This window comes from Ochotona curzoniae, unplaced genomic scaffold, assembly GCF_017591425.1.
Source record: "Ochotona curzoniae isolate NIBS_2020 unplaced genomic scaffold, NIBS_Ocur_1.0 contig_4504, whole genome shotgun sequence".
Taxonomy (NCBI): domain Eukaryota; kingdom Metazoa; phylum Chordata; class Mammalia; order Lagomorpha; family Ochotonidae; genus Ochotona; species Ochotona curzoniae.
The window spans coordinates 421380-434119 of NW_024466309.1; the positions used below are offsets into that span (position 1 = coordinate 421380).

Sequence of the window (12740 nt, forward strand, 5' to 3'; positions counted from 1 at the left end):
CTTGGGCCGCGCCCTCCCCCCAGCCCAGCACGCGTGTTCCCTGGCTCTGCTGTTGACGCGGAAGAGCTGGCTCCTGACGCCCTCTGCTTTCGCACAAGCATGCCTGTGTAACTGCTCTGGAATGGTCCAACCAAGGAAAGAAGAGCGTGTCCGGTCTGAAAGTTGGACAGAATGGATGCCTTCCCTCTCCCTGCCTGAAGAGGAACTTTGGGAAGTGGCCAAGCTCATGGACTGTGGCCTCCCACGGGGTGCTCGAGTCCTACCAGGAGGTCCCGGTGGGGCTTTGAGGCTTGGCTGAGCTTTCCCTCCTTCTAGAGCCGGAGCACATCCTCAGCTCTGAGCCACGTGTAAATCCTTCCTCTCTGCCTGCAAGTTGGGCACAAAGTACTGGCGCTTGGGCCCACCCTCTTCTTTAGTAGCAATTAACCTTTACTACAGAGTTTCCTTTGAAGTTCGCTCATGTTTTTATTACAAAACTGCAATGAGGAACATAATGGGGGGAAATGTCTAAATTTCTGAGTTACCTAATCTCTGCAATTCCCTCGCTGGGCTCCTCTTGGCAGTTGTTTCATAGTTATGATCTCAGCCAGTCTGCCTGAGATCTCAAGTCATGTTTCTGTCTCAGGCTATTTTTAAGATTAGGGAGCTATTACACATGCATTCCTTCCCCACCCCCACCAGCCCAACACACACACACACACACACACACACACACACACACACACACACACTCTGCAAATGTCCATATATGTGTACGGCTGAGTATAAATAAACAATTTCTTGCCTAATGACTGCAGAAATCAATCTTACACTCAAACTGTGCCCACTAGTTTAGGCTTTTAATATTTTCTATCAGTGAACTAATGTGAAGAATACAGAGAAAAATTATGTTTCTGTCACTAATGATGATGATGAGTGATAAGTCTTATGATGGGTTCTAAATGCTATTACTGGTGAAACTCAGGATTTTGAATGGCATCTGCCCAGAACCCTTGCAGTTAAAATAGGCAGAGAGGCCAAAAGAAACAAATGGTGAGTTATATAAAACCCACAAAAGCAGAAGGCATTTTAGGCCAGCCTTGCAAATAACAACTGAAGAATTACAAGGGAATTTTTTTTTGAACTTGCCGTTCACAGAAGCTCAAATAAATGCAATCATTTTTCTCTGCTTCTCACTCAGCAGTAAATCATTGGTAATCCAAGACTGGTAGAACAGCAACCATGAAGCTCAAAGAAAACACAAGGGGACCTTTCCTCCCTTAGGATGCAAAACACATTCTAAGAAAAAGAGGAAAAGAAAAAAGAAAAAAGAACCTCATAAAAATTTTCTTAAAATCTGTTGAAATCACAAATGCAAAGTAACCTGGGCAAATTATAAAATCTAAGCCAAAGACTCATTTTTTAAAAAATCAGATATATAAAAAGCCCAGTTAAGAATAAAAACAGCAAACAGTTGCTAAAATAGAAATATGGTTGCCAAAAATATTTAGTCCCTGTTGTCACCAAGAGGTGACTCAAAGCAACAATGGATATGCAATTTTCCCCATTGTGTTAAAAAAGATTAAAAGTAAGACATAATAATAAATGCCAGCATGATTGGTAGCAGTATAAATTGGTATACACTTTGGAAAAGCAATCTGTCAATTCTCACTAAATTTTCTGATAGGAATCTAACTTAAGAAAATTGGATTGGGTGGATATAACTTTTTTGTTAAACTTGTTCATTTCAGTGATGTTTATAGTAGCAGAAAGTTAGAAGCGACATACATAAATATTATGCAACTAGTTCCCTCAGTGTAGATTTATATAACGGGATATGCTGCAATTAAATGTGGGTTTAAAAGCTGTTTTGAAAGAAGAATGCGCTCATAATAGACTGTTGAGTAAAAATATCAACAATACCTACTGTATTCACATAGGAAAGTCAGAATTGTGATCAAACAATCTTTCAAATACAACTTTAAAGGAAAAATTTGAGAATTAGAAGGAGGACTGAACTGGGACGACAGGCCGAGTCTTAGCTGACTTTGCGTATGCCTTTCAGCAGCCTTGCATATCATGTTTCACAAGATCCAAAGGGAACATACATTATCGTGCTCATCACCGGTTGCTCACTGGACAGGTGTGCCATTGTGAAAAAACATTCACACGTTCGTGAAAGTGACTACAAGTATGATTTCCTTAATTTTCCCCTTGCAGTGTTTGCTGTGCTTTCAACATGGAACTCTCCCCAAATGGAATGCCATGTTAGCTGTCCATAGTCTCAGGAACAACCATCCTCTAATCAGAAGGAAGGCTCTGGCTTGGTCTCTGGGAATTGGAACACTTAGAGTTGGAATTGAAGTGGTTGCTCGACAAGAGCTTTCCCAAATCTTTTGCCTCAACCCCAGCAATAAGCTTGTATTTCTGTCCTCCATTAATGACATTCCTGAAGATTGCACGAAGCAAGTTGCAGTAGCAGGCAGCTGGGCTCAGAGAAGTTATCAAGTTATTTATCTTTATGGGACCCGGGATGTAGACAGCACTTTTACCTGATAGTTACCTAATGTATATGTGCCTGACTGGTCAGAGTTGTATCTGAGAAATGTTTGAATTAACTATATAGTTATAGCCAAAGGAAAGGGCTTTTTTTCAATAACAGAGATTTAATGGGGACATGATACTTTAGTTTGTCACTGAGATGACGTTTCAGTACCTTTTTGTACAGTTTTTAAATAATGTGCATGGGTCATTGGTTTATTTTAGTTTATAAAAATACTCAGTGTGGTTTGATAAACTACACTGATTGTTGAAAATTTTATAATGCAAGATTACATTGAAATATGGTTTCATGTTTTGATAAGTAAAACTCAGCAGTTTTGCAATTCCAGTTTTGTCACCCAAGCCCTTTTATATTGAATTCAGATGGCACCAGATTAAAGGTGGCTTGAAAACAAATTGCATAGGTTTGCATGAACAGGTAATACCCGGATGTAGATGCACAGAGCCCTGAGTTTTCTCCTGGGTTGGCTGGACCTGCATACATTGTTCCATAGGTTTAATTAGAGTTTTTGTGTTATTGTAAGTGGAATTGCAATCAGGCTTTAAATCCAAACTCTTCTGTACAGCAACTTGGCCACATCTGCAAATTTTGCCTCCATAATTGAAATCATTTTTTAAATATAAAATTCATTTATTTGAAAGGCAGAGTTACACACACATACACTCATTCACACAGAGAAATCCTCTATCTGCCGACTCACTCCCCAGATGGTGGCAACACCAGGCCTGAGCCAGGAACCAGGAGTTTCAGCCAGCTCTCCCGCATGCGAACAGGGGCCCATGCTTGGATGAGCCTTTGCTGCCTTCTCAGGCAATTTGACAAGAACTTGGAGAAGAAATGGAGCAGCCTGGGCTCCAGCTGACACTCGTGTGGGATGCTGGCACTGCAGGTGGGACGAATCGGCTGTGCCACAACTTCAGCTGCAGAAATTGAAATCATAATGCATCCATTTAGTCATGGGTTGGGAAAGGTTGTTGGTGATCAGAGATCATGCACCAGCTATGTCACTGGGAAGGTAGCACTTTTTTTTTCTATACCCCTTCCAAAATATTGACTTATTTATTTGAAAGGTAGAGAAACGAAGAGAGAAAAAGTGACCTTTCTTCCAGCCTCTGGTTCAACCCTCCAAATGGCCGCAACAGCTTGTTCTGGGCTGGACCGGAGCAAGTAGCAGGAGCACCCTCTGTGGGCTGGGGAGTCCTCAGTGCTCAGCTGACCTGTGCCTCCTTCCCAGGTGCATGAAGAAGTTGGACTGGAGACAGTCAGCCTGGGCTGAGATTGGCCCTCTGGAAGACACGCCTGTGCCATAAGAGGCTGCTGAACCCCATGGCCCCAAGCTGGCCCGTGTCTAGGTCATCTTAAAGATCTGAGAGTACTTTGATGGAATTGATCATGTGGCTTGTTTAATCCTTTGAGGAAAGAGGGTAAATTTTACTGACTCTTAATGATAGTTATTAAAGAAACACTGTGCCGCCTGTTACAGTGAATTTTTTGTTTCCTACTTCTTAAATGGACAAGTTTACAGAATATGCATTAGCTCCCAATTGATAGCATTTCAACAGAAATAAAAAATTCTCACAAGGGGAGATAAGTGTCTTTAGGAATTTGTAAACTTACTTTGCACTTGCTATAGTTGAATGTTAGCATTCTAGAAAGATGGTTTTATTTGTATCAAGACCACTGGTGATCTTTTAAAGGTCAGGCTGATGTGCAAGTTGTCCCCAAAGGATAAAATTAGATGCATATATTATATCAAGTATGTTTGGACTGTGAAGAATATTTTTCTGTGCAAGTTTTTTTTGTCTTTTGATTTTGGGCTTTGAGAAAAAATTGTAATCCACTGAGTTTTATTTCTATGCGTTAAAAATGCCTTCTAGAATCAAAAAGTTTCCTATATTTGGGAGAACAACATTGACTTGGTTTAATAGTTCAATAAAAACGTATGTTAGGTTAGTTGTCTATTTAACAAGCATTCATTAACCGTCTCTGTGCAGATGACTTGGGGAGTCCCTAAGGAGGGGTAATTCTGACTCCTTCTTGTGAGGGCCCACTCTCTAGTTGTGGTGGGGAGCAGAAAGCACGTGCAGGGAACTCTCAGCAGCACAGAACACCGATGGATTAGTGATTCAGCAAGAACTGCTAGAAAAGAGATACTTCTATTACACAGGAGAGGGACAGGACACGTGGAACCTTGACCTTGGAGGGTGAATCGAAGCAGTTTGGACAGAGAAGCAGAAGTAGCTTAGCCAGGCGGGCAGCGCTGAAGGAGGAATGCTTGCTGAGCCTCGCAGGCAGAGATAAGCTTTCTCCAGCTGGAGGCTCCTGTTGAGGAGTATGGCTACTCAGACAGCTTTAAAATGAGAGAGATTTTATTTCAAGCCTAAGAGGTTTACACTTTACCAGCAGGCATTAAAAATTACTGGAGGCTGTTGAAGAGGAAAATAGGTGTGACCCGAAGGGTAATCTGGCAGTATTGTCCCAGCCAGTGTGGCGTGTCAGTGGGGAGACGCTGGCGATCTGCACACCTGTTTAGATGACTGTTGTGTGAGATGTGGATTGAAAGCAATGAATGAAGGATAAGTTTTTCCAAGAATGTCTTTCATTTAGTGACCGATTAGAAGACAAAGGAGAGATACTGTCTATATGAGAGGATGTTTAACAAGCCTCGAACATGGATCATTATGGGAAATAAACTGTCATTAATGGAAATGAGAAAGTATTTGATGGAAGGTACATGATAATACATAAGAATTGAGGGGGTGCTGAACTTGAATGATGATAAACCTGTGTGTTAAGAACCTGTATCTCATAAAATTGGCTCCTGAAGTTCTTGCCAGTAGACAACCTAAGGCCCTTAGGTGTAAGGCGGGCACTGTTTACATGGCATTATTTCGATGTTTAAATCAAGAACCAGGCACATCATTAGAAGACACTTCCACGTGTTCTGTCATTGTGTACTTTGTGAATCTTTATGGGGCAGGAGTCATTACTGGATGGACTGTTGTTAATGAATGTCATAGTTAATTTCCATAGTGAATCAAAGGAAGATTTAAGGTCTTGTGCCCTCTGGTCCAGTGAACTATCTTGAAAGACTTTAATAATTCACAGCCATGCAAGGTTGGTGGGATATAAAGGCCGTCTGGCCTACTCACCAGCAGAGCTCAAATTCCACCCTATCAACTGTGCCTCGTGGCTATCCAGATGACGTGAAGGGGCTGCAAACATTCAGGGCACACAGTTTTGGTTTTTCACCAAAATAAGTTTAATTTGAATTTTTTAATGAATTTTCTCAGGTCATCTCATATTAGAAGCCCTGTACTGGTAATTGGAAACAATTCATTTTACTTTTAGACATCTCTGGATGAAATCCATTCCTTATTATTTTAATCCATTTTTTTCTTTTTCTTTTTTCATTTTCCTTCTTGAAGTCCTATGAATAAGACAAATTAGGCATGATTTTTCAGTTCATAATCCTAGAGGACAAGAAATATCTATTGATTTAACTTTTTTTTATTACATTGCATTATGTGACACAGTCTTATAGGTACTGGGATTCCCCCCACCCCTTCCCAAATCCTCCCCCCATGGTGGATTCCTCCACCTTGTTGCATTACCACAGTTCAAGTTCAGTTGAGATTCTTTCATTGCAAGCATATACCAAACATAGAGTCCAGCATCTTATTGTCCAGACAAGTTCAACGGCTTCTTGGGGAGACCTTATCTATTGATTTAACTTTTAGAAAATCTGCTTCAGCTGATGAGAAATTCCAGCCCAGCTGCTCTTGCCTCAGGGCTGCTGCTTTGGGCACCCTGGCCCCTGTTCTCGTTGCCCACCTCCCTCCACCTTGCTGTCCGCACAGTGTTGTCCCAGAAAGGTCTTCCTGAAGGCTCTGTTCTACTGAAACCCCACTTCTCAATCTGCAGGGATTCTCTTTCAAATGCACCTCAAGGCGTCTCAAAGAGCGGCTGGTCTCCTCCATGCTCTTGGGTTTACAGATGTCTGCACAAAGCACCAGCTTCGGGTGGTTTTAACTTTCTGCTCAGCATCAGTGACCGAGGCAATGAAATACAGGAATTTGTTGACATGCTTGAAATAGAAAACATAAGTTAATATTCCAATAGAAAAACTGCAGCCACCAGAGCCTTGGCGCTCATGGCAGCCTTGGGCAGTTCTGTGCTTGCTGCGCATGTCAGGCCTCTGCAGTCAGTGACACAGCCCCGTCCATTCCTGAGCTGGCATGCTTTGCAGGCACATACGTGCTGTTTGCCCCCCCTTTACCTTCCTGAGACCAATCATTATGTTGCTGCTGGCTTCGCAGATGGCTAATTGATTGGGCTGGCCCAGGAGAGTATTGGCAGCTGAGGATCAGTTCATCTGGTTTATGAATTTAGCACAGATAAACCACAGAAACCCCAATTCCCACCCCACTCCCACTTAACAAGTCAAAGAGTGTTGATGAAGGTACATTTTAACATTGTAACTTTGCTCTTTAGCCTTCAAAGAATGACAGTATAATAAGGTGACTACCCCTGTGGAATGTTGTCTTTTCTGTCCTCAGTAGGAATTCATGAAGTTATTATTTCTTTACAGGTAATGAGTGTGTTTACAGCAACTCCCCAGAAGTACCTGTGGAAGCCATGCCAGACGCCGACGGAGCAGGCAGCACGGCCTCCCTCAGTGTTGCGGAGCCGTGTTCGCCAGCCACGTCCAGCGAGGCCTTCACTCCGCGGGACGGCTCTCCTTACAAAGCTCCCATCTACATCCCTGATGACATCCCCATTCCTGCTGAGTTTGAACTCCGAGAGTCAAACATGCCAGGAGCGGGCCTAGGAATATGGACCAAAAGGAAGATTGAAGTAGGTGAAAAGTTCGGGCCTTATGTGGGAGAGCAAAGGTCAAATCTGAAAGATCCCAGCTACGGATGGGAGGTAAGAACATGTCTCTCTCTCTCTCTGTCTCTCTCTCAATATATGTATATATACACAAGTAATATGAACACCCACATATATATTCGTGTCTGTAAAGAAGACATTGTTTAAATGGTCATGAAACAAGGAAGTCTTTAGGAATGAATTTCTCTCCCAATCTCACCTTTTGATAAAAACATTGTATAACCTAAAGATACAGCATGATGGAAGGGAACTCGACCAAACAAACAGAAAAGTAATAGTTTCAACGTATAACAATAATAAAGCAAAAACAGGCATGGCATTATTGTTAACTTTTGCAAACATCAGATAAGATCTTCCATGCAAAACATGTGGTATTGCCAATCAAACCAGCTTATTACATATGTACTACATTTCATTTTTTGGAGGAGCGTGGAAGATTAGAGGAAATCATGTGTATACTACTCATCTTGTGGCTCTGAGTTAATTTGGCTTTACTTTTATTTTAACTTTGTGTTTTGCTGTTTTTCTAAAGCATTTTGCTTCCTTCGCTAACCCTGTTTTGGTCCTGTGTGATTCCAGAAGTGTGATCTGTGCTCACCCTGAATTTCAAGGGGTTCTTTATGTTCAAGTTGATCTCATACTTAGTTTACAGAATGGTTATGAAAATTAATCCTTGGTTTTGGTCATACACTTTTCATAGTATCCATTTGGTATGTCTAAGGATTAGAAGTTGTTGGTGAGTTTCAAAATCTAAATTTCATTTCAAGAAAGTTGAGGTTTTTTTGAGTATATAATTTTTGTGCAGATTCAGTATAGATGCATATGTGTGCACACGTACGTATATACAATCCCTTAAAAACTTATAGGCAGTTTTGTGTAGGCAGGAAAGTGTTTTTGGAGATGTGACCAACCTTTGTTTCGTAGTATTTCAGTTAGACAGAAACCAGATATGCTAGATTTATTTGGACATATTCTCTTTTATATATGGCCATTGATAGAACATATGTAGTGGCTTGAGGACTTAATCTCAGCATCTGGTCTCCTTGCTTTGTGTGTGTTCCATTGTGTGAAACTTTACAAAATGACATAATCAAAACAATTCTTGTTGAAATTTTAATGTCCAGAGTTAAGATCCGCATCTGACATGACCACAGGTAGAAAGTCTGCCTTGGTTCTTATCCACAGCTCTAGTGAAAGTGGCAGTTCAACTACACTGCTGTTGGACACATTTATTGATAAGAGATGTTTTAAAAGTCACTGTACCATTAACTGATATGTGAGTTGAATATATTTTAAACCAAATGCGTATGAGCTTTACGTCATTATTGTTCACCTTAAAATAATGGCTGTAAACATTCTAATAATAAGTAACTCATTAAACTTTTATTACAAATTCTCCAGAGCTGAATAACAAGTGCAGTACTGGTCAAGATTATCCAGAAGGTTTGGAATAAACCGAGGCTTAATAACAAAATCATTCTGTAATTACAGTGTTGGTAAATGCAGGACTGTGCCTTTTTAAACATAATACCCATGGACTGCGGTGGGGGCGCTGAGCCTGGGGAACATTCTACCGTTAGAGGAAATTTAAAAATAATTATATTTTTTCTCCTTGGAATAAAATAGTTTCAACATATACACAGGCAAATATTTGCTTTGAGAAATGTAAGATGATTCTTTTCATTATGTCAAAATGTAGTTACTTTATTAGTTTGTAATTCAAGATACCTTTATACAATCGTTCATGACTTTTCAGCTAAGCATCCTGCGGTCCTTCAAGAATCAGGTTCGCAGCCAATTCGGTAGTTTTCTTCATCATTTTACACTCCCTTGTGAGAGTGTGGATTGTCTGCTTTGGAGGAGTAACGAAAAAAAAAAAAAGAACAGAGAAAGGGCTCTCTGTGGTTTTGGCAAACTGGTTATCCTTGGAGAAGTAGTTGGGTTTTGACTCTGTTTAGTTTTTCTTTTCTTTTGCCCTAGTTAATGCAAAATCCAATCATGATGAAAAACCAGTTTGGCGAAGGGATCCTTCCCCCTCGTGTGCTGTTTTTGCATTGTCCTCTGCTCATGTTTGACCTCCGCTGTTGCTAACTTTCCACCTAGTTACATAGACAGATCATTGTGATTAACTGTTGCGACCATTGTGCTTGATATTACTTCATTATTAATGACAAGATCGTAGAGGGGAAAAAATGTAGCTCTTAGGTATCCTCAGAAAAAAAGCACAAACAGGAAATCCAGGTTGAGGAAGCTGCCATTGAGTGCCCGCCGTGCTTCTGGCTCTGCACTGAAGGTCTGCCCTGCAGAACCTCAGTCTACCCTGGCTGAACACACCGTGCGTTTCTCTAGTGCGACTCACCATCTTTTCCCTTTACAAAGCTTTTCTTCTGTGTTTTTCTTCTTTTAATAAATTATTATTTATGTGCCCTAAACGAACACTGCATCAGCTGGACTGGACTCTGTGCCTTACCAATAATGTCTAATCTGTAGCTTTTGATTCTGTGAAGCCCTGCTCATTCCAAATCACTTTCTTGCTGTCTTTGCTATGCTTCACAGGTATCCAGTCTTCCAGATCTCTCTTCCCATGCCACCATCCGTGACCTTTCTAGGGACAGCTCAGTACTGCCGGAAGAGGTGAATGCATCAGCGTTGGGCAGTGTCCTGGTGGCTTTCCTAGCTTCGGCGATAAAGTCGGGGGCCCACAAAGCTCCATCTTCCTAGCTCAGTACCCTGATTGCGATCTATCATTTTTCAGTGCCTGTGTGCTGTCCAGTGTTTAATATGCTACCTGAAATAAGCAGACTGTGTTAGATCAGACTGTCATAAAAATACCACCGATTGAATGACCCGATCAGCATCGTTATTTTCTCACAGTTCTGGAGGCTGCACCTCCAAGATCAGAGTTTCAGCTGGGTTGGTTCTGGTGAGGGCTCTCTTCCTGACTTAGAGACAGCTGTCTTTGTTCTGGTTGCTAGATGGCATTTTCCATGATGTGACCCCCACCCTCCCAATAGGCCACAGAGCGAGAGTGGGAAGCACCAATGTCTTTTTTTATCAGGACGCTAAACTCACTAGATCGGGACACCACCCTGAGGATCTCTTATAAACTGTAATTGTATTCTAATATTTCTTCAAATAATGTCACACTGGGGCTTAGGACTTCAACAGATTTTGGGGAGGACACAAATATTATTCCACAATGCAGATATTAAAAAGTTATTCAGCAAGTAGTTGCTCAAAAGAATATGTGAGTGAACGAAAGCATGGAGAAATGTAACAAAGAATATAGGGTGCTGTGCTTTTTCGTTCCATGGAAAAGCAGAAAGTCTGGAATTCTGAAATGTTTCATAGGCCTCATCCCTGCCACGGTCTGTCTTCCTCCATGACCACTGCTGAAAATTGGCCCATGTTTTTTGTTCAGTAAGAACGCCCCTGCATCTTTATCATGTAATTAAAACAAAGAAATAGGATAGCCTCTTCAAAGAAAAATTTTGAGAGATCCAGAATAACATAACTTGGGGATACTGTTCAGTGCCACATTTCAGCAGTTGTTAAAGAGTTGAGTGGATTTCTTGAATAAGCTCTTTTGAAATATCTATTCACTTCGTCTTTTAGAGAAAGAGGATACTGATCAAAATGTGTGATCACATTGTACGAACCACAGGTGTCAGAGATGTAATTTGTATGACTATCAAGCCAGTATTGACTTCATAGAGAGACACTTCTCTCATCATATTAGGCAATTGTTTGTTATCTCACAGTATGAATGTTTTGTCTTTAACAAAAATACATTCAGACCTGGGAGTGTTTGATTGTGTTTAGTATCTGAAAATAATTACTGGGTGAATAGTTTGAAGAAATTATTTAAAGATTTGTATGTTTGAATGCAGACAGACCTAGGTATGCCATGCAATGGTTCAAGCGCCAACAGCTCACCACAGCCAGAGCTGAGTGAAGCTGAAGCTAGGAATTTAGCGTGGAAACCAGATCTCACGGAGTCAGAGATCTGTGTCACAGAAGCGTGGCTTGCCACGTCCTGAGGTGTGATCGGCTGCAGGCAGGATCAGAGGTGGACCTCTGGGCTGGCACTCTGAAAGGGATGCAGGCGTCTCGAGAGGCTAACAGAGTGCTGAGCCAATGGCCGCCCCAGAACGCTGCTTTCAACGGTCTGATCAGTAGTTAGACCCTTGAAAACGCAAGAGTCTGTGGGCTGAGGACCAGGCTTTTCTCTTCCATTCCTCTGAATACAGCCAGCAGGATCCACAGGAACCATCTGACAGAGTAGGAAAAGCTTTTCAAATGTGGCCGCCTGGGGCCACATCCTCCTCAGCTCCTGTGCTAGCTGGGTAGTTTGGGAACCTTCTCTTCTGCTTTGCTTATATGCAATGTAAATATTATATGAGATAATAGTTGTACCTATTCAATTAGAGTTGTTGCAGGATAAATTGAGGCTCAAGTAGGGAATGTCCTGCCCAGGGGCCCCACAAGGCCCACAGAATCATTCGTTCTTGCCCTGCCAAGATAACTGCAGGCTAGACTTGAAATTCAATAAATCTATAGTAGGCCAGTTTTGAAGTTGACAATTTTACATAGTGTATGGATGATGTTATAGATGAACAAATGGCAGAAAAAGGTCTCTACCCTTGAAACACAGAATTGTTAAAAGGACTCAATAAATGTAAACAGCAACAAATGATTGCATTTTATTGATTCCTTTTTTTAGAAGAAAGATTTATTTGTTTATTCATGGAGTTACAAAGAGAGGGAGGGAGAGAGAGATAAAGAGAAGATAATCCTTCCACCCTCTGACCAACAATCACCAAGACTGGGTGAAGCCCAAGCCTGGGGCCAGGAGTCTCATCTGGGTGGCAGGAACCCAAGCCTTTGGGCCATCTTCCACTGCTTTCCCCAGGCCTGTATCGGGTGGTGGGAATCAAAAATGCAGCATCAGGGGTAAGAACCAGCATTCATATGGGATATTATCAATACAGGTGTCGGCTTTACCAGCTATGCCATCCCATCGGCCCAGAGTGCTTGCTTTTTATAAAGCATTACTCTTTCTCATACTTCTTGTTTCCTAGAGGTCGGTTATTTCTGGGATGAGCTAATTATGTAATTCTGGGTTTATTTGAAAAGGCAGGACTGACTCCCCAGTTATCAATGAAAACAAGGATAAAAGAGAGATTCATTAATTCCTTTTTCAAGCTCCCCTCCCCCCAAAAATAGCATGCTTTTCAGTAACTTGAGATATATCATTGGAAAAAGCCTGTGATATTTTGCTTCTTTGGAATGTTGTCATTTAGTA

General features: G+C 41.4%; 1 protein-coding gene across 3 annotated transcripts in view; it reads left to right on the top strand.

The window, feature by feature from the left end:
• The window catches only part of MECOM (MDS1 and EVI1 complex locus), a 538986-nt gene that overhangs the window by 253393 nt on the left and 272853 nt on the right, over positions 1 to 12740 (top strand). For all 3 annotated transcript variants that reach the window (XM_040986388.1, XM_040986389.1, XM_040986391.1), the window contains exon 2: positions 7134 to 7471. In XM_040986388.1, coding sequence (XP_040842322.1) covers positions 7134 to 7471 — 338 coding nt within the window. The remainder of the gene's footprint in view (positions 1 to 7133; positions 7472 to 12740) is intronic.